This window comes from Muscardinus avellanarius, assembly GCF_963383645.1.
Source record: "Muscardinus avellanarius genome assembly, chromosome: 6".
NCBI classification, from domain to species: Eukaryota; Metazoa; Chordata; class Mammalia; order Rodentia; family Gliridae; genus Muscardinus; species Muscardinus avellanarius.
In genome coordinates, this window is record NC_137791.1 from 135,868,774 (window position 1) to 135,895,769 (window position 26,996).

At 57.3% G+C, this 26,996-nt stretch overlaps 1 protein-coding gene across 1 annotated transcript; it reads left to right on the forward strand.

Annotated features, from left to right (window-relative positions):
- Nucleotides 1–3,565: 3,565 nt before the first annotated feature.
- Nucleotides 3,566–26,571, forward strand: MAN2B2 (mannosidase alpha class 2B member 2; the record flags this gene model as incomplete). Its single annotated transcript, XM_080697137.1, has 19 exons — nucleotides 3,566–3,700; nucleotides 5,656–5,802; nucleotides 6,401–6,506; nucleotides 7,028–7,200; nucleotides 8,036–8,151; nucleotides 9,781–9,958; nucleotides 11,122–11,320; nucleotides 13,515–13,705; nucleotides 14,551–14,719; nucleotides 16,362–16,495; nucleotides 19,816–20,090; nucleotides 20,655–20,846; nucleotides 21,101–21,353; nucleotides 21,786–21,896; nucleotides 21,985–22,198; nucleotides 23,840–23,956; nucleotides 24,540–24,652; nucleotides 25,523–25,640; nucleotides 26,474–26,571. 19 exons carry the CDS (start codon nucleotides 3,566–3,568, stop codon nucleotides 26,569–26,571), a joined length of 3,039 nt encoding a protein of 1,012 aa, XP_080553263.1.
- Between the last annotated feature and the right edge of the window lie 425 nt (nucleotides 26,572–26,996).

The following is a 26,996-nucleotide window of genomic DNA, read 5'->3' on the forward strand; positions in this document are numbered from 1 at the left end:
GACACCGCTGATAAAGACCGTCCTCCCGGCTGGCGCGGTGTCACCCGCCTGTGATTCCGGAATTTGGGAGGCTGTGGTATGTGGTAACTGACAACACCCTGTTTCAAAGTAAAAAAATAAAAAGGCTGTTGGTGTCTCTCAGAGGCAGAATGCCCTGGGTTCCGTACCCAGTGCCACATACCACCCGGGGCCGAGGTTTGAAGTTTCCCCTACCCTCTGGCAAGGGGGAAGGACGGGCCTGGGGTTAGGAACAGACCACTGGCTGCTGCTGGAGGCCTGGCACCGCTCCAGGGGTCCCCAAAGGGAGCACTCAGCCTCATCTCATTGCTATCACTGCGTCCCACGGCCTCACCTGGACGCAGAGAAGGCTGGGAAATGTAGTCTAGCCGTGAGGTCGGCCCTGGGCTGTGGGGAGGCAGCAGGCCACAGGTGGAGGAGACGGGAGGACGCGGGCTCCCTGGAAGTGTCCTCAGGTTGTATTTGCTGAGCACATGGGCAAGATGACCAGTGCAGTGAGCGTCAGAGCCACCGCTCGGCCCACTAAAATTCCCATGAGAAAACTGCAAACGTAGGCCTCCTGCCCTCAGAGAGGGGCGGACAGAGAGGGCCGGGACAAGTCTCCTGTCCTCTGCGTGTCTAGTGGGCAGCTGGAGGTAGGTAGGTTTTCACCCGGACACTGGTACAGGGTCTGAGAAGGTCCCAAAAGGAAAGTAAAATTCACTACAGAAAAGAACTTAAGGATAGGCCAAAGAGAGGCACAGATGTGTGTGTGTGAAAGACACACACACACACACACACACGCACACACGCACGCATGCACGCTCGCGCTAGGGATTGAGCCCAGGGACATTCTACCTCCCAGCTATACCCCAGGCCTTTTTTTTTCAAGACAGAGGCTCGCTGAGTTGCTGAGACTGGCCTTGAACCACCAATCCCCCTGGCTCAGCCTCCCAAGTACTAAGTTTACAGAGGTGTGCCAACAAGCCCCGCCTGGATTCGTTTGATTAAGCTAAAGTAGGAAGAACCCTGGTGACTTGACACTGTGGTCATTATATCTCAGCATTGTTTTTGATGGAAAATCTCTGTTAATTTCCCCATGAGGGTTCAGAGTTCTGCATCTGAATTTCAACAGTGCTACCTCTGCTGCACTGAGGGCGCGATCCAGGGTGCGACATATGAAGTAACCAGTATAAATTTTAAACTTATACTTTTTAAAAAAGTATAAGTCACAGGTTTAAAACAACAACACAAAAAAAATTGCTGAGCAAAACCATTCTGGGGCCTGTTTTTCGTTGGGTCTGGGTCAGGAGAGAAGTCATTTATTAACCTGAGGATAAGGCCTGATGGTCAGCAGTATTGTCCGTTCTCCAAGTGTGTGGGAGCGGACCTCATGGCTGGACTCTAAGTCATGGCTACTCTGGCCTCCTTCTACCCGCCTTCTGTCTTCCGTGCCCATTCATTCCCACTTCCCTTCCCCCAGCCCTCCTCTGTTAGCAGTGATGGGGACTGAGCCTGTACTGAGCACTAATATGAACTATAATAAGAACAAGCCCTCATAGTTAGGCAGAGTAATAAAATCCCTTTCTCTGCCTCTAAGCTGTCAGCAAAGAGCTGCAGCCAGGAATGACCTTGATCAGCTAAAAGTTGGCTGTCAGCCCAGCTGAACACGGAGTATGAAAACACAAACACCCACACTTAGAAAAAGAACTCTACAGATTCCCACAATAGTTTAGACTAAAATTCAAATAACCCAATATTAATTACTAATCACACAAAAGCATTAGAGCCCAAGGCCCCCACACTTTAAGTGATTATATTCCTGTATATTTATTTTGTTCATTATAAAACAAGTTTTCAGCCGGGCGTGGTGGGCACGCGTGCAATCCCCACACTTGGGAGGCGGAGACAGGAGGATCGCGCAGGTTCAAAGCCAGCTGCGCTGGCTTAAGAGACCCTGTTTCCAAATAAAAATATTTTTAAAAAATAGGTCTGGGAGTGTAGCCGGAGTTAGAAGGGTTTCCAGAAACCCCAGTACCACCAAAATAAAAAATAAATAAAACAAGTTTTCAACACAATAACTTCTAGCAGACAGAGACTGAAAACTCACCAAGGACACAGGTGGGCGATATATGTTTAAAACCTCAAAGCAGGCATATACCACGTAACCCTGGCCCTGCTCACCACGAGTCACGTCTTGATCATAAATCTGACAAGAGAGGCTTACACAGAGGAGATGATTGGCGGGACTGCATTGGGGGTGGGAGGAAGACTATTGGTTAAGCAGGATGGGAGAGGGGAGATAATAAATTCTTATAAAAAGTTTATGTGTTGGCCGGGCGTGGTGGCGCACGCTTGTAATCCCCGTGCTTGGGAGGCGGAGACAGGAGGATCGCGCAGGTTCGAAGCCAGTCGCGCTGGCTTAAGAGACCCTGTTTCCAAAAATGAAAAATAGGTCTGGGAGTGTAGTCTGGAGGTAGAAGGGCTTCCAGGAACCCCAGTACCACCAAAAAAAAAAAAAAAAAAAAGTTTATGTGTTCAGAGACTTGAGTTACTTTCCAGACACTCCCCTGCGCCCTGTGATGCAGCGATTTGACTGTTCTGTCCTTTCTACCTTTGTAATAAAACTTTGCTTTAGCTCACAGCAGTGTAGTTCTGGCTATTTTTTATAAACTAGCTAAGAACAAGAACTCACAGCAATATCACCCTAAACCCTTACAATCGGCACCGTGTGTGTGTGTGTGTGTGTGTGTGTGCGCGCGCGCGTGCGGCACTGGGGATGGAACCCAGGGGCATTCGACCTCCAAGCTACAGCCCCTGCCCTATTTTTTATTCTTTATTTTGAAACAGGGTCTCACTGAGTTTGCGAAGGGCCTCACTAAGTAGCCGAGGCTGTCCTTGAACCGCGATCCTCCTGTGTCAGCCTCCCAAAAGCTGGGATTACAAGCGTGCGCCACCACGCCCGGCTCAATCAGTACCATTTTAACACCAGTAGAGAGGTGGAGTAACTGCCAAGGGACTGGGCGTGGTGGCGCAAGCCTGTGATCCTAGTGCTTGTGAGGCTAAGAGGAAGGATCACAGGTTCAAGGCCAGCCTCAGCAACTTAGCGAGGCCCTCCACAACTAGTGTATAAAATAAAATCCAGCCAGGAGTGTAGCTCAGGGATAGAATGCCACTGGCTTCAATTCCTAATGATAATAAATGATAATGAAGGAGGAGGAGGAGGAGGAGGAGGAGGAGGAGGAGGAGGAGGAGAGGAGGAGCTAATAATAATAACTGCCAAGGTCACCAACCAGCCCCCAGATCAACTCTAAAGTAACAATCTGGACTCCTCCACAAGCTGTGACCCCGAACAGGTCAGCTGAAAGCCAGTTTCAGGCCCTCTAAACGACCCAACAATCCCACGACAGCCCGGCCCCAGGGATGCCCCGGCCCAGCGGGCGGCAGGGCTGGGCGCCATGGCGACGCGCGCGGCCCCGCCCGCCGCGGGGGCGCGCCTCCTGCGCGGGCCCGGGCCGAGCGCGCGCCCCGCCCGCCGCACCCGGAAGTGGCCGCGCCGCCGGGCGGGATGGGGCCGGCGCGCTGCCTGCCGCTGCTCGCGCTGGGGCTGCTGCTGCCGCCGGGGTCCCCGGCCGCGGGCCCCATCCGGGCCTTCGTGGTGCCCCACAGCCACATGGACGTGGGCTGGGTCTACACGGTCGAGGTGGGTGGCGGCGGCGGGTGCGAGGGCGGGTCTGCACCCTGGGGCGGGGACAGCAGGAGGAGGGTCAGCCGGGCGCAGGTCCCCCGCCCCGCTCAGGTGCGGCCAGTCTCAGACCCCGGCCCCCCTTCCGCTCGGGGACACCCGATTGGATGGGCTTCCTGCGGGGGCACCTGATTGGATAGTCTCCAGTGCGGGAGAACCTGGTTGGGTGGGCTTCCGTGCAGTGGCACGTGATTGGATGGGCTCCCGTGCCGGGGCACCTGATTGGATGGGCTCCCGTGTGGGGGCATCTGATTGGATAGGTTCCCTGAGGGAGCACCAGATTGGATGGGCTCCTGTATGGGGCGGGAGGGCACCTGATTGGATGGGCCCTCTGGTTCCATACTGGGGAGGAGAGGGGAGGGGGTCCCCAAGGTGGGGGCTCACTTTCACCCTTCCATTCCCGGCTGAGGAGGAGCAGCAAGCCGGGGACAATTTCCAGAGCAGATGGCCAGCAGGTGGCAGCCGGGAAGCCACAGGTCTCCTCCGTGGGGCCAGTTGTGTATCCCAACCTCCCCCGACAGGCTTTGGGGGTGGATCTGTGGCCACCTCCTGGCTCTGCTAGGACCTTGGCAAGGGTTGTGCTTCCTAAGCCTCAGTTTCCCCATCTGTAAAATGACAGCAGTAATCCCTACCATATATCCATGGGCCCTCTGTGCTCTGTAAGTGATAGGTATTCAATTCCAGCTCAGCCCAGGGCCGCTGAGGCCTAGAACCAGTCTGACCTGGGGTGGAAGGAAGACCTCCTCCCCTCCTGGAGTCCTGGGGGAGGGAGGGAAGAAGGGGCCAGCATGGCTGTCCTCGGTCCCCATTAGGCCTGTCCCTGCTGGAGGAGGCTCACAGTGGTCAGTTGACTCTGAAGGCACAGAGTTGCCTCTGCCCCCACCACGCCAGACCATGCTTCTCCTGACATTTTACTTTTTATTTTTATTTTACTTTTTATAAATTTCTTTAGTGCTGGGGAAACCAAGGGGTGTTCTACCTCTGAGCTACAGCCCAAGCTCTTTTTAATTTTTGTGGTACTGGGGGCTAAACCCAGAGGCATTCTACCTCTAAGGTACACCCCCCAGCCCTTTTTATTATTATTTGTTTTGAAGCAGTGTCTCATGAGTTTGCTGAGTCTCAGTAAGTAGAGGGTAGCCTTGAACTGTCAATCCTCCTGTTTCAGTGTTCCAAGTATAAGCGTGTGTGCCACCACACCCAGCCTTTATTTATTTGTTTGTTTTTTATTTTGAGACAGAGTCTCACTAAGTTGCTGAGGATGGCTTCAAACCTGCAATCTCAACCTCCCAAGTACTGAGATTATAGGCGTGTGCCACCATGCCCAGCTAGTGACTTTTTTTTTTTTTTTTTTGCGGTATGGGGGATGGAACCCAGGGGCATTCTACCTCTGAGCTACACCCCCAGTCCTATATTTTAGTCTTTTTATGATTGAAACAGGGTCTCTCTGAGTTGTGAAGGGCCTCGCTAAGTAGCTGAGGCTGTCCGCAAACCACGATCCTCCCATCTCAGCCTCCTGAATGCCGGGATTACAAGCGTGCGCCACCACGCCCGGCTAAATTTTAAAGAACAGCAAGAAGGGGCTGCAGTGTCAAGTGTCCAGTCCCTCCTGATGCGTTTGAGGCCACCTGCCGACAGATGGGCGGGGAAGGATGCCCACCACTCCCAGTATTAGGACGAGGAAACTGGTGGCCAGAGCGGGTCACTCATGTCCCTGTCCCCATCCCAGCCTCGGCGTGCTGGACTCAGAACGGACACCACACACGGGGTCGGAAGGTGTTGAAGGGATGAGATCCAAAGGGGAGGGCCCGCATAGCCACCTTGCGAATGGCGCGTGGTCCAGCTGGATTCTGCCCTGCTCCCTGGGGCTAGCCCTCCAGGAGCTCGGCCAGCATGGTCATGACAGTGCCCCCCAGGAGAGCATGCGGGCCTACGCGGCCAACGTCTACAGCTCTGTGGTGGCAGAGCTGGCCCGCGGGCAGAGGCGCAAGTTCATCGCGGTGGAGCAGGAGTTCTTCCGGCTGTGGTGGGACGGCGTGGCCTCAGAGCAGGAGAAAGGCCAGGTAAGGCAGCCAGCAGGTGACAGCCCACCAGGTAAGGCAGCCAGCAGGTGACAGCCCACCAGGCAGGAAACTGAGCAGGGTTCTGGCCAGAACCATGAGTCCAGACCCCCAGGGCTTGCTCGGATCTGAATCTGTGGTCAGGGTCACCGCCAAGAGGGTTTTTGTTTAACAATCCAGGTTTTCAGGCTACTCTTTTTTTTTTTTTTTTTTTTTTTTTTTTGCGGGTATGGAACCCAGGGGCATTCTACCTCTAAGCTACACCCCCGGCCCTATATTTTTAGTCTTTATTTTGGAACAGGGTCTCACTGAGTGGCAAAGGACCTAAGTGTTAGCTGAGGCTGTCCTTGAACAGCGATCCTCCTGTCTCAGCCTCCCAAATGCTGGGATTACAAGCGTGTGCCACCACGCCTGGCTGCTGACTATTCTCGAAGAAGTCGCCGGCTCTGGGAAACCAGCCACATGGCCCCAAGATAGTCTCCTGCTCCTGTGAACTAGACAGAGCGAGGAGTTTAAGGAGGTCACCCTGAGGCATGGCAGGTGACCCGGCCAGCTCGGGACTCGTAACCTACCTGTCTTCTCTCTGCCCGCCTGGGCCCAGGTCTACCAGCTCCTGGAGGAAGGACGCTTGGAGTTTGTCCTCGGAGGCCAAGTCATGCACGATGAGGCTGTGACCCACCTTGATGACCAGCTCCTGCAGCTCACAGGTGCGGCCACCCTACCCGTAGCCAAACTCTGTGGGGAGGCTCAGCGTCCGTGTCTGAGGCCCATCCTGGCCTCTATCTGGATCTGGACGGTGGAGATCATTCTGGCTGAGGGAGCTGAGGGCAGGGCCGAGAGCCTGGATTTTAGGGTTGGATACGTGGGTGTGGCCTGGCCCTGCAACCCTGGCAAGAGCTGTAACCTCCTGGTGCCTCAGTTTCCTCGCTGATAATTGATGTGATCAGATCCCCAGGACTTCACCTCTGTGAAGTCACCTGAAGCCCCTAGAGTGGTCACATTCATGGAGAGAGTAGTGGGCCCGGAAGGAGCCGGGAGCCAGTGTTTCATGGGGACAGTGACATTTTTGCAAAATGGAAGGAGTTCTGGAGGTGGACGGTGGTGGCTGCTGCACACCACTGGGAATTAACGGAAGCCCTGACCTCTGTGTGGCGCTGTGGGACAGCGGGATGCCCTGGGAGGGGGAGCCTGCCTGCCGGGCACCAGCCAGGTTACACTTTCTCTGCAGAAGGACACGGGTTCCTTTATGAAACGTTCGGGGTCCGGCCGCAGTTCTCCTGGCACGTCGACCCATTCGGTGCATCCGCCACGACACCCACCCTGTTCGCCCTGGCGGGCTTCAACGGCCATCTCATCTCCAGGATCGACTATGACCTGAAGGATGCCATGCAGAAGGCCCAGGTGTGTGCCACCCTGCGGCCACCCGCGGCTGTGCCCTGCTCCTCTCCCTCCCTCCATCAGAGCATCTTAGCTGCTGCGGGCAGGGGGGTGGACACTACACTGGCCTTTGCTCTGTGGCTCCCCCAGGGCGCCCTCGCTTCCCACCTGCCTGGCCCCTGGAGACCCTGCGGCATTAACAAAGTCCACAAGCTGGGTGCTTGGACACAGGCGTGGCTTGTGTCCAGCTATGGAGATGGCCAGTCCCTACTGATGGTGGCCAGAGGGGTCTGCTGCAGGCTCTCTTACGATTTCAGATGACCATTTATTCCCCAAATATCTCTGCTGTGTGTGTGTGTGTGTGTGTGTGTGTGTGTGTGTGTGTGTGTGTGTGTTTTACTGGAAATTGAACCCAGGTACATTCGACCTCTGAGCTACACCCCCAGCTGTTGTATTCTTTACTTTGAAACAGGGTCTCACTAAATAGCTTGAGGCTGGCCACAAATCTATGATCCTCCTGTCTCAGCCTCCCAACTACTGGGTTTACAGTGTGTACCACTATACTCGACTCCAGAACTATTTAAAAAGTGATGTACACTTGGCTAGAGGCAGTGAGCTCCTTGTGCCTGGGAGGGTTCAGCTGGAGTTAGAAAGAGCAGCTCTTAGAGCGGTTTTGGGAGAGAAGCCTTCCCTGGAGTGGGCAGAGCCGATGAGCTGCTCCAGGCCGGCAGATCGCAGGACCACACGCGTCTCTGGGTACCAGAGCAATCTAGGGAGGACACAGGAGTGCTGAGCTGCTGAGCGGGCCGTGTGAGGCAGGCCAGGCGTCGCCCTCACCCGCGGTTTCCTCGGCTTGCAGGGGCTGCAGTTCGTGTGGCGAGGCTCCCCGACCTTGTCGGCCCGGCAGCAGATCTTCACGCACGTCATGGACCAGTACAGCTACTGCACCCCCTCCTACATCCCCTTCTCCAACAGGTAGGCGCCTCCCGCAGCAGCCCCACCTGCTGGGGTCCCCCAACCCGAGGACCTGGCTGGGGCTTTCTGGACCCTACATCTTGTTGTTGGCGGGGTTTGTTGTTGTTGTTGTTTGGGTTTTTGTTTTGTTTTGTTTTTTTTGCAGTACTGGGGATGGAACCCAGGGGCATTCTACCTCCAAACTACACCCCCAGCCCTATTTTTTAGTCTTTATTTTGAAACAGAGTCTCACTGAGTTGCAAAGGGACTCACTAAGTAGCTGAGGCTGGCCGCGAATCGCGATCCTCCTGTCTCAGCCTCCCAAATGCTGGGATTACAAGCGTGCGCCACCATGCCCAGCTTTTTTGGCAGTTTTCGATGTCTCTACCTACACATTTCCAGGTGCGCCTCCCCTAGGCCTGTTCTGGGTTTCAGTGCCACACTGGAACTAACGCAAATGCAAAATGATTAATACTGATCCTGAGCCGGGCGTGGTGGCGCACGCTTGTAATCCTAGCACTTGGGAGGCTGAGACGGGAGGATTGTGCAGGTTCAAAGCCAGCCTCAGCTACTAAGTGAGGCCCTCTGCAACTGAGTAAAACCCTGTTTCAAAATAAAGAATAAAAAATAGGTCTGGGGATGTAGCTCAAAGGTAGAATGCCCCTGGGTTCCATCCCCAATACCTAAAAAAAAAAAAATACTGATCCTGTCTTTACTTAAAACTGACCTTTTGGTTCATTATGGTTTTTTGTTTTTGTTTTTGTTTTTGTTTTTTTGTGGTACTGGGGTTCCTGGAAGCCCTTCTACCTCCGGGCTACACTCCCAGACCTATTTTTACATTTTTTTTTAAATTTGGAAACAGGGTCTCCTAAGCCAGCGCGCGCGGCTGGCTTTGAACCTGCGCGATCCTCCTGTCTCTGCCTCCCAAGCGCGGGCATTACAAGTGTGCGCCACCACGCCCAGCCTCATCATGGGTTTTTGCATTTTGTATGTATGTGTATATATATGTGTGTAGTACTGAGGACTGAGCCCACAGGCATTCTAACATTGAGCTACATGCCCAGCCTTTTTATTTTTATGTTTTTGATTTTGAAACAGGGTCTTGCTAAGTTGTCAACGCTGCCCTTGACCCTGAGATCCTCCAGCCTCGGCCTCCCAAGTACTGGGATCACAGGCATGTGCCACCACGCTTGCTAATCTTGATGTTTTTTAAGTATTGTATTAAAATATCATTAGTCTCTGCCGGTCGTGGTGGCACATGATTGTAATCCCAGCATTTGGGAGGCTGAGACAGGAGGATCGTGGTTCGCAGACAGCCTCAGCTACTTAGTGAGGCCCTTTGCAACTCAGACCCTGTTTCAAAATAAAGACTAAAAAGGGCTGGAGGTGTAGCTGAGAGGTAGAATGCCCTTGCATGCCATCCCCAGTACCACAAAATTTTATATATATAATTTGTCTCCACTACTGAGATTTAGGGTGCCCTGTAAGAGAATAAATCCCAGCAGATGGTGGGTGGGGGCAGAGGCTGCTGGCTCTGTGTGGCAGGGGATTGGGGAAAAATGTGCCCAGTTGCTACCTCTGGCCACCAGCAACCTGATTGCAGCCCCATCTGCACAAACCAGTCTCCCCCCTGAGCATTCTCTCCTGCAGATCTGGGTTTTACTGGAACGGAGTGGCCCTCTTTCCAGAGCCACCCCCAGATGGGGTGTACCCCAACATGAGTGAGCCTGTCACCCCAGCCAACATCGACCTCTATGCCGAGGCCCTGGTGGCCAATGTGAAGCAGAGGGCCGCCTGGTTCCGGACACCCCACGTCCTCTGGCCCTGGGTAAGGCCGCCTGGTTCCGGATACCCCATGTCCCAGACCCAGGTTCTCAACACAGCCCAGAGCCTGTGATTTGGGGACCGGTCTCTGCACTCAGGGCTGGTGGCCAGGCCTCTGCAGCTCCGTCTTCCTCCCTTGAAGACCCCAGACCTCGCTCACCCTACAGCTTCCCCCAGCCCTGGATTCACCCCCAGCCCCTCCCACTGGACAGAGCCCCTGGGCCATGCCCACCCCCGGCCTGCATCTTTGAGCCCTGCTTGAGCATCCTGGCTTCCCCACACCCAGGTTCCCACCAGCTCAGCCTCCCGTTGCCCTCGCCATTGTGGCACTGGTGAAGGCCTGGGCCTGAACCCAGCCCCCCGGCGGCCTCTGTGCGCTTCAGTTTCCTCGTCTGTAAGATGGAAATCGTGGCAGTACCTGCCGCCTGGGTCCCACTGACTTAGTGAGGAAGGCGTTCCGGGGCAGTGCCAGGCGCAGCAACATCTGATCGTCAGCGCTGATCTTTCCCAAGCACCCGCTGTGTGCCAGGCGCTGGATTATGAGATCATTAAATCGGTCCCTAGGCCTAAACCTTTTTTTTTTTTTTTTTTTTTTTTTTTTGGTGGGTCTGGGGATGGAACCAAGGGCATTCAACCTCTGAGCTACAACCCCTGCCCTATTTTTTATTCTTTATTTTGAAACAGGGTCCCACTAAGTTACAGAAGGCCTCGCTAAGTAGCTGAGGCTGGCCGCGAACCGCCGTCCTCCGGTCTCAGCCTCCCAAATGCTGGGATTACAAGCGTGCGCCACCACGCCCAGCCTCCCCTAGCCTAAGAGGCAGGTATTGCTGGCCTCTCATTTTGCAGTTTGAGGGAACTGAGGCTCAGAAAGGTTAAGGAATTGTCCTGAGGCCACACAGCTACTTAGCAGGGCAGACTTTGTGCGTGAACCAAGCTTGGGGCCCTGCAGCCAGCCTTGCTAGCCCACGCCTGCCTCCTCTGACGGTGCTTAAACTCCGCGAGTCACGGCTCTGACCGCTGATGTTAGAATGGTCATGTTATTACAGCGAGTCACATGGATAGCGCCCATTTGGGCCCTAGCTGGCACCCTGGGGAGCGGGAGGGCTGACAACCGGGGCCAGGGCTCTGCTCCCAGAGGTCCAGGCCTTGCTCCCGTGTCCCACACAGGGCTGCGACAAGCAGTTCTTCAATGCGTCCGTGCAGTTTGCTAACATGGACCCTCTGCTGGACCACATCAACAGCCGCACCCAGGAGCTGGGCGTCTCTGTGCAGTACGCCACGCTGGGCGACTACTTCCGTGCCCTGCACGATCTCAACGTCACCTGGCCTGTGCGCGGCCACCACGACTTCCTGCCCTATTCCTCAGGTAGGGGGCTCCAGGGCTGGGGTGGAGATTTCACAGCAGACCCTCCGTCCACCACAGCGCTGGCTCAGCAATATTCTCCGAGCCCCCAGGGGGTGGGCTGCCTCTGTGCAAAGTCATGAAACCGCCCAGCTACAAAATGTGGACAATCATGGCAATCTGTCACCAGGGTTGTTGTCGTAAAAGTTAAATGAGGCCAGGCGTGGTGGCGCACACTTGTAATCCCAGCATTTGGGAGGCTGAGACAGGAGGATCGTGGTTCGTGGACAGCCTCAGCTACTTAGGCCCTCTGCAATTCAGTGAGACCCTGTTTCAAAATAAAGACTAAAAAATAGGGCTGGGAGTGTAGCTCAGAGGTAGAATGCTCCTGGGTTCCATCCCCAGTACCAAAGATAAATAATAATATAATAAATAACAAATTATGAGGCCATCCATGTCCCTCCCAGCTCTGCTCAGGAGGCCACTTCTGAGCTCAGGACAGAGCATGCGCACCAGGGCAGGCACACCCCACTCCACCTCCGCCTCCAGGCGCCCGGGCCCACTCCAAGGGGCTCCCTGGAGGCCCCATGTCTGGCTTTGTGCAGAGAATTAGAGTAGGCAGAAAAAGCCTTCCCCAGGCCCTGACTATGGCTGTCTCCAGGAATGGAGTTGGTCAGACGGTTAAACTGTCTAAAATATTTATTGCATAAGACCCACAGCTCTGGGTGGGTGGCTGGTGTCCTTGCCTCTCCTCCCAGCTTTGACTTTCCCCATGGGCTGAGTGCCGGCCGAGGCCCCTTTGGCAGGGATGCAGGAAGGCCCTGCTCTGGAGGAAGCAAGGCTCCGGGGGCATCGCTGGCTGAGCACCCACCCCTTGGCCAGGATGCCTGGAGCAAGGCCCATCTGGCGCTGGCCGAGACTCCCAGCACACTCGGGTTGGGTCACCACTCCTCTGTCCACAGGCCCTGACTCCAAGCAAGTGACCACACCTCCTGAGCTCTGGTTTCGTCACTGGCAGGGGTTCTGGGGCAGTTCGGGGGGACACCCACCTGAAGGCTCAGTGGTGGCCACTTACCCTCTCCCCAGCCCCTTCCCCTCCAGGGAGACAACACAGATGGGCTCCAACTGCAGGGCTCTCTTTGGGCCGCCTCGGGCTGCCTAGGGGCTACAGGGCTGTCAGGAATCTGGTTTGCAGAGCTGTTGCTGGTGCCAGTACACTGGGGAGGGTGGGTGCCAGGATGTGGCCATGGTTACAGCCAGGGAGAAGGGGCTGTCTCATGTGGAGGAGGTTACAGCGTGGGAGGGCTTGTCTCGTGTGGGTGTGGCTATGGCCAGGTGGGCGTGACTACATCGGGTGGGCGTGGTTGTAGTCAGGGTGAGACCAGATACATTGTATGGGCGTGGTTACAATCAGGTGGGAGTGCTATATTGTATGGGCGTGGTTACAGGCCTGAGTAAGAAGGGCCGCCTCCTGCAGGCGTGGTTATAGCCAGGATTCGAGGGGCTTCTTGTGTGGGCGTGGTTCTAGCCAGTGTACACAGAAGTCAGGGTGGGCGTGTCTATGCAGCAGTGGTGGCACGTGATTTGAGCTTAGGCTACAGAGTTCCCTGACGTGGAATCATGGTCCTAGCCCTCAGTTTGGCAGTGGGGCTCTGGGAAACCCCATCTATCTGACCCCACGGTTGGTGACCTTTCCTCAGGGTTTGTGGCTGCCCATCAGGGTCCAGCACAGGCTGGATGGGGAAGAAGAGGGAACAGAGACGTAGGTCAACTCCCCAAGGAGCAAGGGGCTGAGCACCGCAGGCCCGCAGAGCTTGGCCCTACCCCGCCCCAGCCCTTCCTCCTGGGCCTCTCCGTTCCCATGCCGTGCCACCCACCCTCCCTGAGCTCGGCCTGTCCCAGGACTCCCCATGGCCACGGAGCTGCACGGAGGCCTTTGCTGGTGCCAGCCCTTCTCGCTGGGTCCTGCCCCCTGGCCCCTTGCCTCACACTTCTTTCCCAGGGCTCCCCAGGCCCCTTGCTCATGTGCTGTCCTTGTCTCTGAGCTTGACGTCTCAGCACCCACCCTGTCCTCCGCCTGCCCGGCCCACCTGATAACACTGGCCCTGCTCCGGCTGCCTTCCTGGGTGACCCCGGCTCCCCCAGCAAGTCCAGGTGAGGGTTTGGTGGGCTCCTTGGGACAGGGGGCATCAGACTCACAGCCTGCCCTCGTCTCCAGAACAGTTCCAGGCCTGGACAGGCTTCTACACGTCCCGCAGCGCGCTCAAGGGGCTGGCGCGGCGAGCCAGCGCCCTTCTGTACGCTGGGGAGTCCATGTTCACCCGCTACATGTGGCCGATGCCCCGCAGGGCGGTGGACCCCAACTGGGCCCTGCAGCAGCTCCAGCAGCTTCGCTGGGCCGTCTCCGAGGTAACGCGACATCCTGTGCCATGCGCTGCCCGCCCTTCTCCCAGACAGTCCTGCCAGCCCACTTCACAGATGAAAAAACAGGTTCCCGGCCACAAGGCCAGTGTGTGGTGACCGGGCTTCCCTCGTGGCTCCAGTGAGCTCTGTAGTGGATTCTACAGAATAAAGGAGGAAGCCGAGGGGCATTAGTGTCAGACAGCCCTCCTGGGTCTGCTCATGGCTTCGTTGTGTGACCTCAGACCCTGCGGCTCCGTCTCTGGGCCCTGGCTCGCTCCCTGCAGAAGAGGAAGGACTGGGAGATGTAGGGCGATTGTGACAACAACATGTCACGTGCACCACCTGATAGCAGACGTGGCACGGTGGCTGCCAGGAGCCCAACAGGTAGGGGAAGTGAGACCCAAGAAGACCCAGCCACAAAAACGGCCACTCCAGATGTGGCCCGCAGGGAATTGCCGGGAACTCGCCATTGTGCTGGGAAGAAATAAGCTACCTTCAAGTCCCTCAGAGCAGCGGGCCAGGTGGCATCACCCACGGGGCCTCAGTTTCCCCTTCCGTGAAGAGGAGACACTCCTGCCCTGCCTCAGCCCAGCTAGAATGTGCCAGCCACACGTGGGGAGACAGATCACAGAGGTGGAGCAGGGTCCTTTCCACTGTCTATTTTCTGTCTGAAATGAAGGACATGGGGAGGGGGGCCCCCAACATCAGGAAAAGGTGGGCAGGTTTTCAGCCTCCGTTTCCTCTTCCGTGAGATGGGAGGGCCCCACCTTTCTGCTGGCAGGAGAGCCGGTGCCTCTGCACCTTGCAGGGCCAAGCCCTCATCCTGTTGTCTTGGACTCTGGGTACCACAGGTGCAGCACCACGATGCCGTCACTGGGACCGAGTCCCCCAAGGTCAGAGACATGTTCGCGGAGCACCTGGCCGCGGGGATGCTGGCCGTGCGCAAGGTGATGGTCTTCATCGCCCTGGACCAGCCACAGCCCGTGCTGGAGCAGCGTGCAGCCCCAGCATCCAGCTCAGGTAGGCCAGGCCCCTGCAGGTGGCCCCACTCCAGAGAGAGCCTGGGAGGGCCAGCAGAGGGGACTCCCCAGTCCACAGCCCCAAGACCTTCACCGTGGCATGACCTCGCTGTAGTGCTATAGTGCCTTGGGCCTCGGTTTCTGCATACATGGGACGAGCGCGGGCTGTTGTTACAGTTCGAGCAAGAAAGGACAGCTGCCACTCTTGGATCCTGACCTCAGTGTGAAGTATTTAGCTTAATACCTTGTGAAGCCGGGCGTGGTGGCGCACACTTGTAATCCCAGAATTTGGGAGGCTGAGACCGGAGGATCGCGGTTCGCGGACAGCCTCCTCAGCTACTTAGTGAAGCCCTTTGCAACTCAGTGAGACCCTGTTTCAAAATAAAGAATAAAAATAGGACAGGGGGTATAGCTCAGAGGTCAAATGCCCCTCGGTTCCATCCCCAGACCCTCAAAAAAAAAAAAAAAATAGGGCTGGGGGTGTTGCTCAGATGTAGAATGCCCCTGAGTTCCATCCCAGTGCCGATAATAATAATAATAATAATAATAATTATTATTATTATTATTATTATTATTATTTATGAAATCTCTATGAGTTAGGAACTGTTATTTTCCTCAGCTTATAGGTGAGGGGCCTGAGACTCTGGCAGAGTGGGGAGAGGGGGTCTGAACCGTCAACCCCGTGCCGCCCACCCTGTTCTGGTTCCCAACACCCCCAAGCCGAGACCAGCTGGCTGGAGAGCATCTCCAGGCACTCACTGTTGGACCAGCCTCTCTTGACTCAAGTTTCTCATGTGGAGTAACCTACTGTACCAGTTTGCCTAGGATTGGGGGATTCAAACTGGGGCGAGCCTGAGTAGGCAGAGACAAGGTGGCCCCGCCCCCTACTATGCATGAGAGTTTCCAATGCACCAGGCCCCGAGGCCCCGCCCCAGCCTGCACTTCCCTGTCCCACTGTCCAGCAGCGCGGCTGTGCCTTCTGCCTGCCGCGCCCTTCAGACCTGGACACTCTGGAGGGCCCTGGGGACTCGGACTGGAACAGACAGGGCCCGGCCCCTGGGGCACAGCCTGAGGGAGAGGCTGCAGAGGACCTGTAAGCTGGACTCTGACCTTGCTGCTAGGTGGGCTGCCATTCTCAGAAGCATGCGAGAGGCTCCCTGAGCCGGTAGGAGGTGGAGAAGACGGCAGGCTCCCAGGCAAAGACCCAGAGGCTGCAAAGCCTCTACTGTGTTTAGGGATCCAGGAACGTGTGACACATGGTACAGAAAGGGACGCCAGGCACCCAGCCCAGGGCCTGGAGTGCCCGGCCAGGAAATCAGGCTTCAAGCTCCAGAAAATTCATCTGCTTTCTGTGCCAAGCACTCTTAGAAGACCTTAAGGGCTGGGTCACTTTGAGCCGGTGACTGTACCACTCAGGGCCTCAGTTTCCCCATCAGTAATGTGGGCTGTGGGGGAGAGCCATGTGAGGGGCTGGGAACCTTCCCCTACTCCCTGGCACGGAGTAGAACATAGCCCGCACAGCGCCTGTCTGCCAGCCCCTCCCCGGCTCCCCTGGGGGCCCTGGAGGCCCGAGCCGGCCTGCCTCAGCTTCCAGTGGACCGAGTGAGTCAGTGGCAGCAGAACAGCCTGTTCCCCATGTGTAGGCACAGGGCCTGCAGGATACCTCGCCTCGGTCTACAACCCGCTGGCCTGGACCATCACCACCATCGTCACCCTGACGGTCGGCCTCCCCAGCATCGGCGTCACGGATGAGCTGGGCTGCCCTGTGCCCGCACAGGTATGGCCGTGAAACCAGCTCGAGGGCCTCCTGCTTGCTGCTCTAAGCTGAGTTCTGCTTCTGCCCCAGGAGCCTTATGGGGGGGCTTCCATGGAGGTGCTGATGTTGGGGCACGGCTGAAGTGGGGAACTAGTAAGTTGCTCGGCTCTCCCACCCACCCAGACATCCAGCTACGTGGTCCCCTCCCCTTCCACTGCCCAGAGCCAGCCTGGGTTCCAGAAGGTTCTCTACATTGTCACCCCGTGCAGCCTACCCCAGAGGGGTTGCAAGAGGGGCTGACATGGCAGTAATTCTACAAACACACCAAACGCCCGTTCTCAGCCTGACTGGGGCTGGGAGCTGGGTCCCTGAGTGTGACCCAGGTCAGACCTGGGTGCTGTGGAATGGTGACTCTGAGCTCGGTCCTGGGCTGAGACTGAGGAGGGAGAGTGTGTCTAGCAGAGAGAGGGAGAGGGCTTGAGCAGCCTCAGCAGGGGCTCCCCATCCGGAGGCCATGCATGCAGAGAGGAAATTGACTCCGTGGAGATTTCTAGAGCTCCAGCTGTGAGTCAGACCCCGTCCTAGGTGCAGGGACCCTGTACTAACCACTCAGGCAAAACCCCTGCCACTGGGGGCTGATATTTAGCAGGGGACACAGGTGAGACACTGAGAGACGCATCAGGTGTGGAGGCCGAGGTCACTGCTGAGGGACAGTCTTGAGGAGGAGCAGCCTGGGCACATCTTTAGATAGGATGGGCCAGGCGGGGGAGAGGGAGCCGTCTGTTGCATTTCGGGTAAGGGCCATGTGGACAGCAGGCGTGGGCTTGCTAGTTGGGCCCCTAAAGGCCTCCCTGCAGGGGCTCAGAATTGCACACTTGGCTAGAGAGAGCTGGAGTGCGACTGAACCCAAGCCCCTCTACCTGCCACTCCAAAAGGGGTCCAGGGAATCGAGAAGTAATCGCCGGGTGTTGTGGCGCGCGCTTGTCATCCCAGCCTCCGGGAGGCTGAGACAGGAGGATCTGGGTGTGCGGCAGCCTCAGCTACTTAGTGAGGCCCTCTGCAACTCAGTGAGACCCTGCTTCAAAATAAAGAATAAAAAATAGGGCTGGGGGTGTAGCGCGGGGTAGAATGGCCTGGGCTCCATCCCCAGTACTGCAAAAAAAAAAAAAGAAAAGTAGTAGAGGCAAGGAAACTGATTTCCTCGTGATGCCAGGAGGTCAAGGAGACAGAGCTAGCACACTGGCACAAGCCATCTCCCCTGCCGGAGCTTTGAACAGGGGCAAAGCAGGGGGCTGAGGGGAGGAGCGGGCTGCTGACTGAGACCGGGTGCTGCTCCAGCAGCCACAGTGCAACTCTGTATCCTAGGGCAGGGAATCTGTTGACCATGGTGCCCTGGAAAATCTGGAGAACATCTTAGTTACACTTACCTTGGTGTCTCCAGCCTTGAAGGGGAGAGAGAGAGTGGGCAAGCTTAGAGCAAATCATCGGTAGCAGCAATCCCAGACAGACATGGCCCGAATGACCACTGCGTCAGCGTGCAGAGCTGAGCGGGAACCTGACACAAAGGACCAGGCAGCAGAGGAGACGGAGCCGCGTGAAGGCAGAGGCCAGGCTTTCCAATGTGTCCTTGCCGCCCACAGGACGCCACAGGCCCAATAGGAGAGCGGCCTTCCAGCCCCTGAAAAGTAACCAAGGCAACCCATCATCAGGACCCGCACGTCAGAGGGGCCGTGCTGAGCAAGTGGGGGACTAGTAAGTTGCTCGGCTGCACGACCTCAGGATTAGGAATGACATATATATTATATGTGTATAATATATAATGTCCATATGTATAATATAGGTGATACACAGACATATACATGCTGGGATGGAACGCAGGGGCATTCTACCTCTGAGCCACACCCCTTTTAATTTTATTTCGGAGGGTTGGTCTTTTTTATGGGTTCCTTTTTTTGGTACTGGGGATGGAACCCAGGGCATCGTGCCTGCAAGGCAAACCTTTTTTTTTTTTTTTTTTTTTTTTGGTGGTACTGGGGTTCCTGGAAGCCCTTCTACCTCCGGGCTACACTCCCAGACCTATTTTTACATTTTTATTTGGAAACAGGGTCTCCTAAGCCAGCGCGTGCGGCTGGCTTCGAACCTGCGTGATCCTCCTGTCTCTGCCTCCCAAGCGCGGGGATTACAAGCGTGCACCACCACGCCCGGCAAGGCAAACCTTTTTTATTTTGAAACAAGGCCTTGCTAAGCTCCTGAGGCTGGCCTCAAACTTACAAACCTCCTGTTTCAACCTCCCAAATACTGGTTACAGACACACAGCACTGTACCCAGTCAGAACTAGTGACTTTAAAGATCAACCAAAAACAAGTGAAGGCTCCTCTTTCTCTTGAGATGACACGTTCTTCCCTGAACGTGTGTCCCCACTTTCCAAAATAAACCTCTCTGTGTTAAAAAAAAAAAAAAAAGAAGCAGGTGGAGCCAGAGTTGATTTAGGATCCCTCAGTTACAGGGATTCATAAAGGGGCCCCGGTTCCCTCTTCCACCCCCAGCCCTGGTGCTGGGCAGAGGCCAGGAGGTTTAACCTGGAAAAGCCCCTCCAAGTAGAAATGAGAGGATTGAGGGGTTGCCCCTTCCCAAGAGGCCCTCCAGGTGGAGTGGAGCGGTGCTGGGAGGCAGGATCCAGGGGAGAGTGGGAAGGATGGGCTGGGGACCAGAGCGCGGAGACCTGAGTCGGGGGCTGCTGGCCTGAAGGCGCGAGGAGGGAGCAGATGTGGGGATGATGAGGATGCTTTGCTGGGGCGGGGGGCACGGGGCAGGGACACGGCCCCCCGTGTGCTCAGCGTGCGAATGGGTGGGACCTGGCGGAGTGAGGGCGATGGATCTGGGTGGTCCTAGAAGTGCCCTGGCGGGTACTGGGTAAAGCAGGGAAGCTGGTGAGCTCAGCTGTGGACATCCAGGCGGAGGTATCTGCAGGAAGCTGTATTTGTGTGTCTCCGGTTGTCTAAAAGTCAGAGGCTAAGGTTGGACCATCACCACATTCGGCAGATGAAGGAAGATCAAAGAACTGGGGGTGTGACCCCAAGAGAGAGAAGCCGTGGGGACTGGTGGCCAGCTGTCTTCACACCACTGAAGGCTCTCCATATGGGTGGGCCCCAGAGGGCGAGGCCAAAATCGAAGAAGGATGTAGGGGACACGGCTCAGTCCAAGTGGCAGAGGGATGCCGCTGCCCCAGTGGGGAGTGAGCGGCCCGTGGCAGGAAGGCTGCCGGCCAGGGGGTGCCCAGGAACCCGGGGCGTCCTCCTGCCCTGAACTCCACCTTTCGCTCCACCCTGCTGGCCTTGCAGATCCAGAAGTCCTTGAAGGAACCCTCTGCGTATGACCTTCACATCCTGACCACAATCCCAGGCCTCAGCTATCGGCACTACACAGTGAGACCCACTGCAGGAGCCCAGGAGGGCACCCAGGGGCCCGGCGCCACCATGGCCAGCACCGTCCGGTTCAGCCGCAAGTTGAGGAGACAAGCCAGCCTCGGGCGCGGGCGCCTGGTGCCCGTGGAGAATGACTGCTACACTGTGCTTTTTGACCAGGACACTAATCTGATGCACAGCGTTCAGGAGAGGTGAGGTGCGGCCGTTGCTGCCTCTGAGGCGGGGCATGCCTGGGTCCTGGACACAGCAGGCCCCTATCTCAACTCGTATCTCCGTTTGCTCACCTGACTGAGGGAGGAGCCAGATGACAGTGAGCTCTCTTTCTGCCCTTGTGGTTTTTAATTCAAGGAACCCGAGTCTGGGCTGATAATAGGAAACAAAGTATTCTCATGCTTCCTCATTGCAGGGTTGTTGATCCAGAAACAAAATGGCACCGGGGAGACTTAAACTGGGGGAAAATATGTTCATGTTGCCCATTGTTTAACTTAGAACCTCTATTCAGTACATAGGTATAAAGAACAAAAGATAGGTTACGTCAGCTACAGTCCCGGGGCTGCCGACAGCCTTGGAGTCTGCAGGACCGTCGCCGAGCCTCGCCGTGACCAGGCCCTCGGCTCTGGCGGGCATCTTGATCACCCCTGGCTCGGGCCATGTCTGGATTGAGAGAGTTGTCAGCCTGGCTCCGATCGCACAAATCGCGTCCTCAAGACCTCAGCCAGGACGACAGTAATGTCTTCTCTTTCTTGTCGCTGCAGACAGAGAAACCAAACAGTCCGCCTGACCCAAGAGTTCCTGGAGTACCACGTCAACGGCGACGTGAAGCGGGGCCCCGTGTCTGACAACTACATGTTCGCACCCAACGAGACCGCGGTGCCGGCGTGGGAGGCCGTGGGGATGGAGATCGTGAAGGGCGATCTCGTGACCGAGATCCGACAGTACTTCTACAGGTAGTGCCGGATGGAGGGCTCAGCCTCAGGCGCTCTGAGCTCTGGCTCGCGGTGCCAGCTGTGAAAACCTGCCGCAGCAAGTCGCTTTCTGTGTGCGCACACGCTGTCGTCTGGTTGGCGCAGCAGCGCCGCGGCCGTGGTCCATGTGACCCAAGGCCACTTCCTGCCTGCCCACCTGTCTGCAGGGAGGAAGGAGGGAAGGAAGCCACTTAGAGGCTCCGCGCCTCTACCTCTGACACCCTGCCCTTCTCCAGGAATGCCAAGGCTCAGAGTCACACATACTCCGTCCACTCCCGGCTCATCCACGCGCCTCCGAGCCCGGCTGGGGAGCTGCTCTGCTACCGGATAGAGCAGGAGTACCGAGTGGGCCCCTTGGAGCTGAACCGTGAGGCCGTCCTGAGGACCAGCAGCGACCTTAACAACCAGCAGGTCATCTACTCAGACAACAACGGCTACCAGATGCAGCAGCGGGCCTTCCAGGCCTTCGCGCACAACGTCATTGCCCGGGTACGCCTGCATGCCCTTCCCCAGCCGTGCCTTCCTGGCCCCTCTAGGCACCCGCTCGTAGCAGTAGGGGCCTCTAGAGAGATTCCTGTAGAGCGCCTTGTTGTGCACCTCCACTGGTGTCTGGATCTTGGTGCGGCCGCATAGAAGAGACCGTGGCCGAGGCCTCAGCTTCCTCCTCGGAAAAACAAGCGCTCTGTAAAAGGGTCGTCTGGGAATTGGTGCAATGGTGTGTGTTAAGCACTTCTCTGGAGCCTGGCGCCCCATCAGCGGGATCACATGGCCAGGAAGCAGCAGAGCGGGGAGCTGAACCCCACACAGATGGCCCCCCAAGTCAGGACCCCTGCCCCTCCTCCAGTGGCGCCTCTGGGCGGGCAGGCTGGACGGCCCGCCTCCCCCCTCACTGAGACTGCCTTCGGGTGATGTGTCTTGCAGAATTACTACCCCATGGTGCAGTCGGCCTTCATTGAGGATGGCAGAAGCAGGCTGGTGCTGCTGTCGGAGCGCGCACACGGCGTCTCCAGCCTGGGGAACGGGCAGGTGGAGGTAGGAGGCCGGTCTGTGCGCGCAGCCCCTCATGGCCGCCCACAGCACACCAGCGCGAGGAGGCCTCCTCAGACAACACTTCCCGCAGGTCATGCTGCACCGGAGGCTGTGGAACAACCTGGCCTGGGACCTGAACTACAACCTCACGCTGAACGACACCTCGGTCGTGCACCCGGCGCTCTGGCTCCTGCTGGGCTCCCGCGCACTCGCCACCGCCCTGCGCCCGAGGAGCGGGCTGGCGCTGCAGCACAGGCCCGTCGTGCTGGTCCAAAGGCTGGACGCCGGAGGCACACCCACTCAAGGTAGCATCACCACCACCCTGAGTGAGCCAGCGGGCTGGGGCCTCGGAGGGACTCGTCCCCGCGGAGATGGGGCAGCTGCGGGACAGGAAGGGAGCTCAGGGCCACGGGCAAACAGTGGCCACTCGGCTGTGCTGCTGGTAAGTACGAAGCCCAAGCCATACATCTTTCTCTCTGCACTCCTCCTTACACTTCTTCAGTGTCTTTGTCTTTCTTACTGTGACCGCGTGTTACTCTGTGACTTCGAGTCCTGTCTGAATCTGGGCACGCTGTCACCAGGTGAGGGTGCAGCTGGCCCCAGGTCTGATCTCCTCAGAGGCTCCTCTAGATCAACGTGTAGTCCTGTCTTTAGTAAAAAAAAAAAAATCGCAGAACACGAGAAACAGTGGGCAATGACTACGTGTCAAAATGATGCTTAGGCCGGGAATGCTGGCACATGCCTGTAATCCCAGAATTTGGGAGGCTGATACAGGAGGACCACAGATTCAAGGCCAGCACATTATAACTTAAAGAAACCCTGTTTCAAACTTAAAATGTTAGAGACTGGGGAATAAATCAGAAGTAGAGCGCCCCTGCGTTCAATGTTCAGTACTCCCCCAAAATACATAAATAGTAAAGATGGGCTAGGTATTACCTACCTGTAATCCCAGTACCTGGGAGGCTGAAACAGGTGTATTACAGGTTTGAAGTCATCTTTAGCAACTTAGTGAGGCTTTCTCAGCACCTTTGGGTGACCCCGTTTCTAAATACAAAATAAAATAGGGCTAAGGCAATACCCTGGAGGCAGAAGGCCCCTGGGTCCCACTCCTATTCACACACACACACACACACACACACACACACACACACACACACACACCAGGAGTTAGCTGAGTCACAGGAGAGCTTGTTTGGAGGCCGGCAGCACAAGGGCCTCCACGTCTGGGGCCTCCGAAGGCTCAGGCCTCCTCTCGCCGGACCTGCCTGTCTGCATACAGGCTTTGTACTCCCTGCAGGCCCGCGCTGTGAAGGTCGGGCGTGATCAGAGAACACCTGTCTCTCCCTGTGGCAGCAGGCTTTGTGTCACTGTGATAAGATACCCAAGGTCATGGACTTCAGGGAGACTCATTTTGACTCTTGGAGATGTCTGTTCACCTCGTGGAGACTGGGATATAAGATGGTCTGGGGTTCCATATGCCCTTCGAGGCACGCTCCCAATGACCCCACCTCCTCCCGTAAGGCCCCGCCTCCTGAGGGTTCCACCAGCTTCCAGCGATGCCGCAGGCTGGCGACCAGGCCTTCAGCATATGAGGACCTTTAAGGTCCAAACTGCGGCTCCACCCGCAGGGGACTAAGACACGAACTTCCCAGTCTCTGGGGAGGATTCTGCCTGTCCTGCCTGGGCGATCCCATGCCTGCCTGCCCCTCCCCCAGCAGGCAGAGCTGGAGAGAGATGCGCGCAGGAGAGGTCTGTGCAAGCAAAGCAAAGCACCGGAGGCGTTGGGGCCAGCAGACTTCAGGCTTCCTGTGGTGCTGGCAACGCGAGCTGGGTGGGCATGGGCCGGAAGGGGCAGGAGGACGCGACGTGGAGAGCTCTGAATGCCAGGAGGAGGAGCTGGCCCCATGCCCCCTCCTGTCTTGCAGGAACTGCCCCAAAGCCACCAGGAGCCCAGCAGCAGGAGGCCGTGACGCTGCCCCCAAATCTGCACCTGCAGGTCCTGAGCATCCCCGGCTGGACCTACAGCTCCAACCATAGCAGGCACCTGTGGCGTCTTCAGAAAGGTGAGGCAGGCGTCCAAGGGGCCAGAGGGCCCCAGCCCACTGCCCGACAAAGGGGCTCCCCTTAGTGCTATGTCCCCCCTTATCTGGCTAATGAGGAGAGTGGGGCCCATGGAGAGGTGAGCTGGGGCAAGCTGGGGGCTGCAGCCAGGACCTGCCACGCTGTCCTCAGAATGGATCCCTGCCAGTCTCCCCCAGTGTCCACACCCTGTAGGAAACAGCTCTCACCAGAAGGGGGCGCCGCGCTCATGCTCGCACCACACTGGCCACACCTCCGGGGGAGGGCGCCTGAGGACGGCCTAATGATGCCCACACAGAGGGTGGCGACCCTGGCACCGGCCCCCATGCTGCGTTTTGGAGCCCGGTCAGCTGGGCCAGGCTGGATGCCACCTCGATGCACACCAGCTGAGTGGCCTTGGGCGAGCGGCAGTCTCTGAGCCTCGGCCTCCTCGGCCTCTAGTGTGGGCCACATCTGCTGCCTTGGGGGGCTGAGGATCTGGAACAGAGCAGAGTATAAAGCCCAGCAATAGACAGGGGGCCTGAGGCTGGCTGAGGGGGGTCCTGACTGCCACCTCTGTCCCCAAAGGCCGCCCAGTGGAGGCGCAGGCCGACCTGCACCGTGTCCTTCTGCGACTCTACCATCTGTATGAGGCAGGGGAGGACCCGGTCCTGTCCCAGCCGGTGACCGTGGATCTGAAGGTGACTGCCCCTTGCCTATCTCCCCCCAAACCACTGCTGCCTGGGGGAAGCGAGCCCCAAGTCTGAGTCCTGACTTGAAAACCACCTGGGCCACAGGACCCACGGGTGGTGTGGGCGCAGGAGTGCCACAGCGGGCCACCTCCTACCGTCTCTCCTTGTTGGCTTGTAGGCTGTTGGTTATAGCAACAGGCCTGTCCCTGATGTCTTTCCTCTTTGACCTTGCTGTGAAACCTTTGAAGCAAGGCAGGTATTGTGGTGCATGCCTGCAATCTCAGGACTTGGGAGGCTGAGACAGGAGAATGGCATGTTCAAAGCCAGCCTGAGCTACTTAAGACCCTCAGCCATTTACTAACACCTTGTCTCAAAATTAAGAATTAAGAGGGAGGCTGGGGTGTGGCTCGGAAGTTCAATCCCCAACACAAGAAGAAAGAGGCCTTTGAATGAACAACACAGTCCACAGACTTCCTCCAGTGGTCGACCTGGAGTCAGACATCCTGGGGCCAAAGGCAGATGCCATCATCACTGGGGTGTCTGGGCCACCTGTAAGCTGGGGAGATGTAAGGGCCCCTTGTTCCAAAGGCCGTTGGGAGGCTCTGGTGCGACTTCCGAGCACCTCAGGCACATTGGACTCTGCCCTCTGCTGGCACCTGCGCACTCCCCTTGCCCCAGCCCACCCATCTGGCCAGGCCCCTGGAGATGCACACATGCCCAGTCCGTTTCCCCGTCTGTGACACAGGCTGACCCGCCTGTCCTTGCAGAACTTGGCCTGGGACTCACAGTCCACGGCGTGGCCACCCCGCTGCCATCTTGGCTCCGGCTCTGCTCAGCTCTGGGGCCGGCAGCCAGCCCTCCCTCTGCCCTGTCCTGCAGGCCCTGCTGCGGGGACTGGGGCCCGTGGTGGCCGTGGAGGAGCGCTCGCTCACGGGGACCTGGGATGTGCGTGTGCTGCAGCGCTGGAGCTGGAGGACCAGGACTGGCTACGGAGGAGGTTGGGAGCCCCGCCTTAGCCCACCCAGGTTTCCAGCCGCCTCAGGAGCCGCACAGGCCGGGTTCCAGTCCCGCTGTCCACCCTCATGGCCGTGTGGCCTCTAGTGGCTGCCTTTTCCTCTGAATTTGCCACCTTCATTAGTGTCTCAGAGGAGCTTAGGACAGTCTCCACCTGCCAGGGCTCCACGTCGGCATGTGCATGAGGGGGGGGGGGGGAGTGTGTGTGTGTGTGTGTGTGTGTGTGTGTGTGTGTGTACCACACCTGCCTCTTTCCTGGGGGCCAGGCAGCTCACACCTCTCCATCTTTGCCATACCTCCCCTCTTCCCCCAAGGCCCTGTCCCCTGCTTTCTGGCCAGCTGCTACTCAGGCTCCCTAGAGTTCTGACAGGGCCTCCGCTGCCCTCCTCCTCAGGAGTTTCCTCTGTCCTGAGCATGTGCATGGTGCCAGGTCCAGAGTGGACATGCAGTCAGTGGGCTGGGGGACAGGCTTCCCTCCTCAGCTTGTGGAAAGGGGTGTGGCTCGGACCACGACCACCAGGGGGCGCCACCATCCCCGTCCACCTCAAGGACATCCATACATTCTTCATCCACTTTGGACAACAGAGGGCCGCGCCTCTTAGGCCCTGAGTGTAACACCCCTTGGGGAAGTCAGGCCAGTAGGGCCAGGAGCAGCCTGTGTATTACTCTCTGCCGTGGCCAGGCCTCAGGGGAAGGGAGACATGGGAGACCCCTGTACGGGGCGTCCTTGTGCAGGACGGAATCGTAGGGAGCTGCTCCATTTAGAAGGGGAGGCTAGGAGGAAGCGCCCAGCTGGACAGACTCCCTGTGCCCCAGGTCGCCCCGCCTCACCCCCGCGGCCATCAGGAGGCACCACCGTCACCGTCCACCCCAAGGAAATCCGCACGTTCTTCATTCGCTTTCGACAACAGTGAGCCGCAGCGCGACAGCCCAGGCCCAGGATGGAGCCGGCCCAGGCGTGGAGGGAGGCTGGCTGGGGCAGAAGCTGCCGGTCCACAGGCTGGGACAGAAAGTGGTCATATTTGAGGGTTTCTTCTCTTTTTTTTTTTTTTTTTTTGGTGGTACTGGGGATGGAACCTAGAGGCTTTCTACCTTCGGGCTACACTCCCAGACCTATTTAATATTTTATTTGGAAACAGTCTCTTAAACCAGCTGAGGCTGGCTTTGAACCTGCGCGATCCTCCTGTCTCAGCCTCCCAAGCTCAGGGATTACAAGCGTGCACCACCACACCAGGCTCTTCTTTTTTTTTTTTTTTTTAATAAAAATTACATCACAATGTCTGTGTTCCTTCCCCGGAGCTCAGACCAGCCCTCGTCTCCCCTCCCCCTCCTTTTCTTT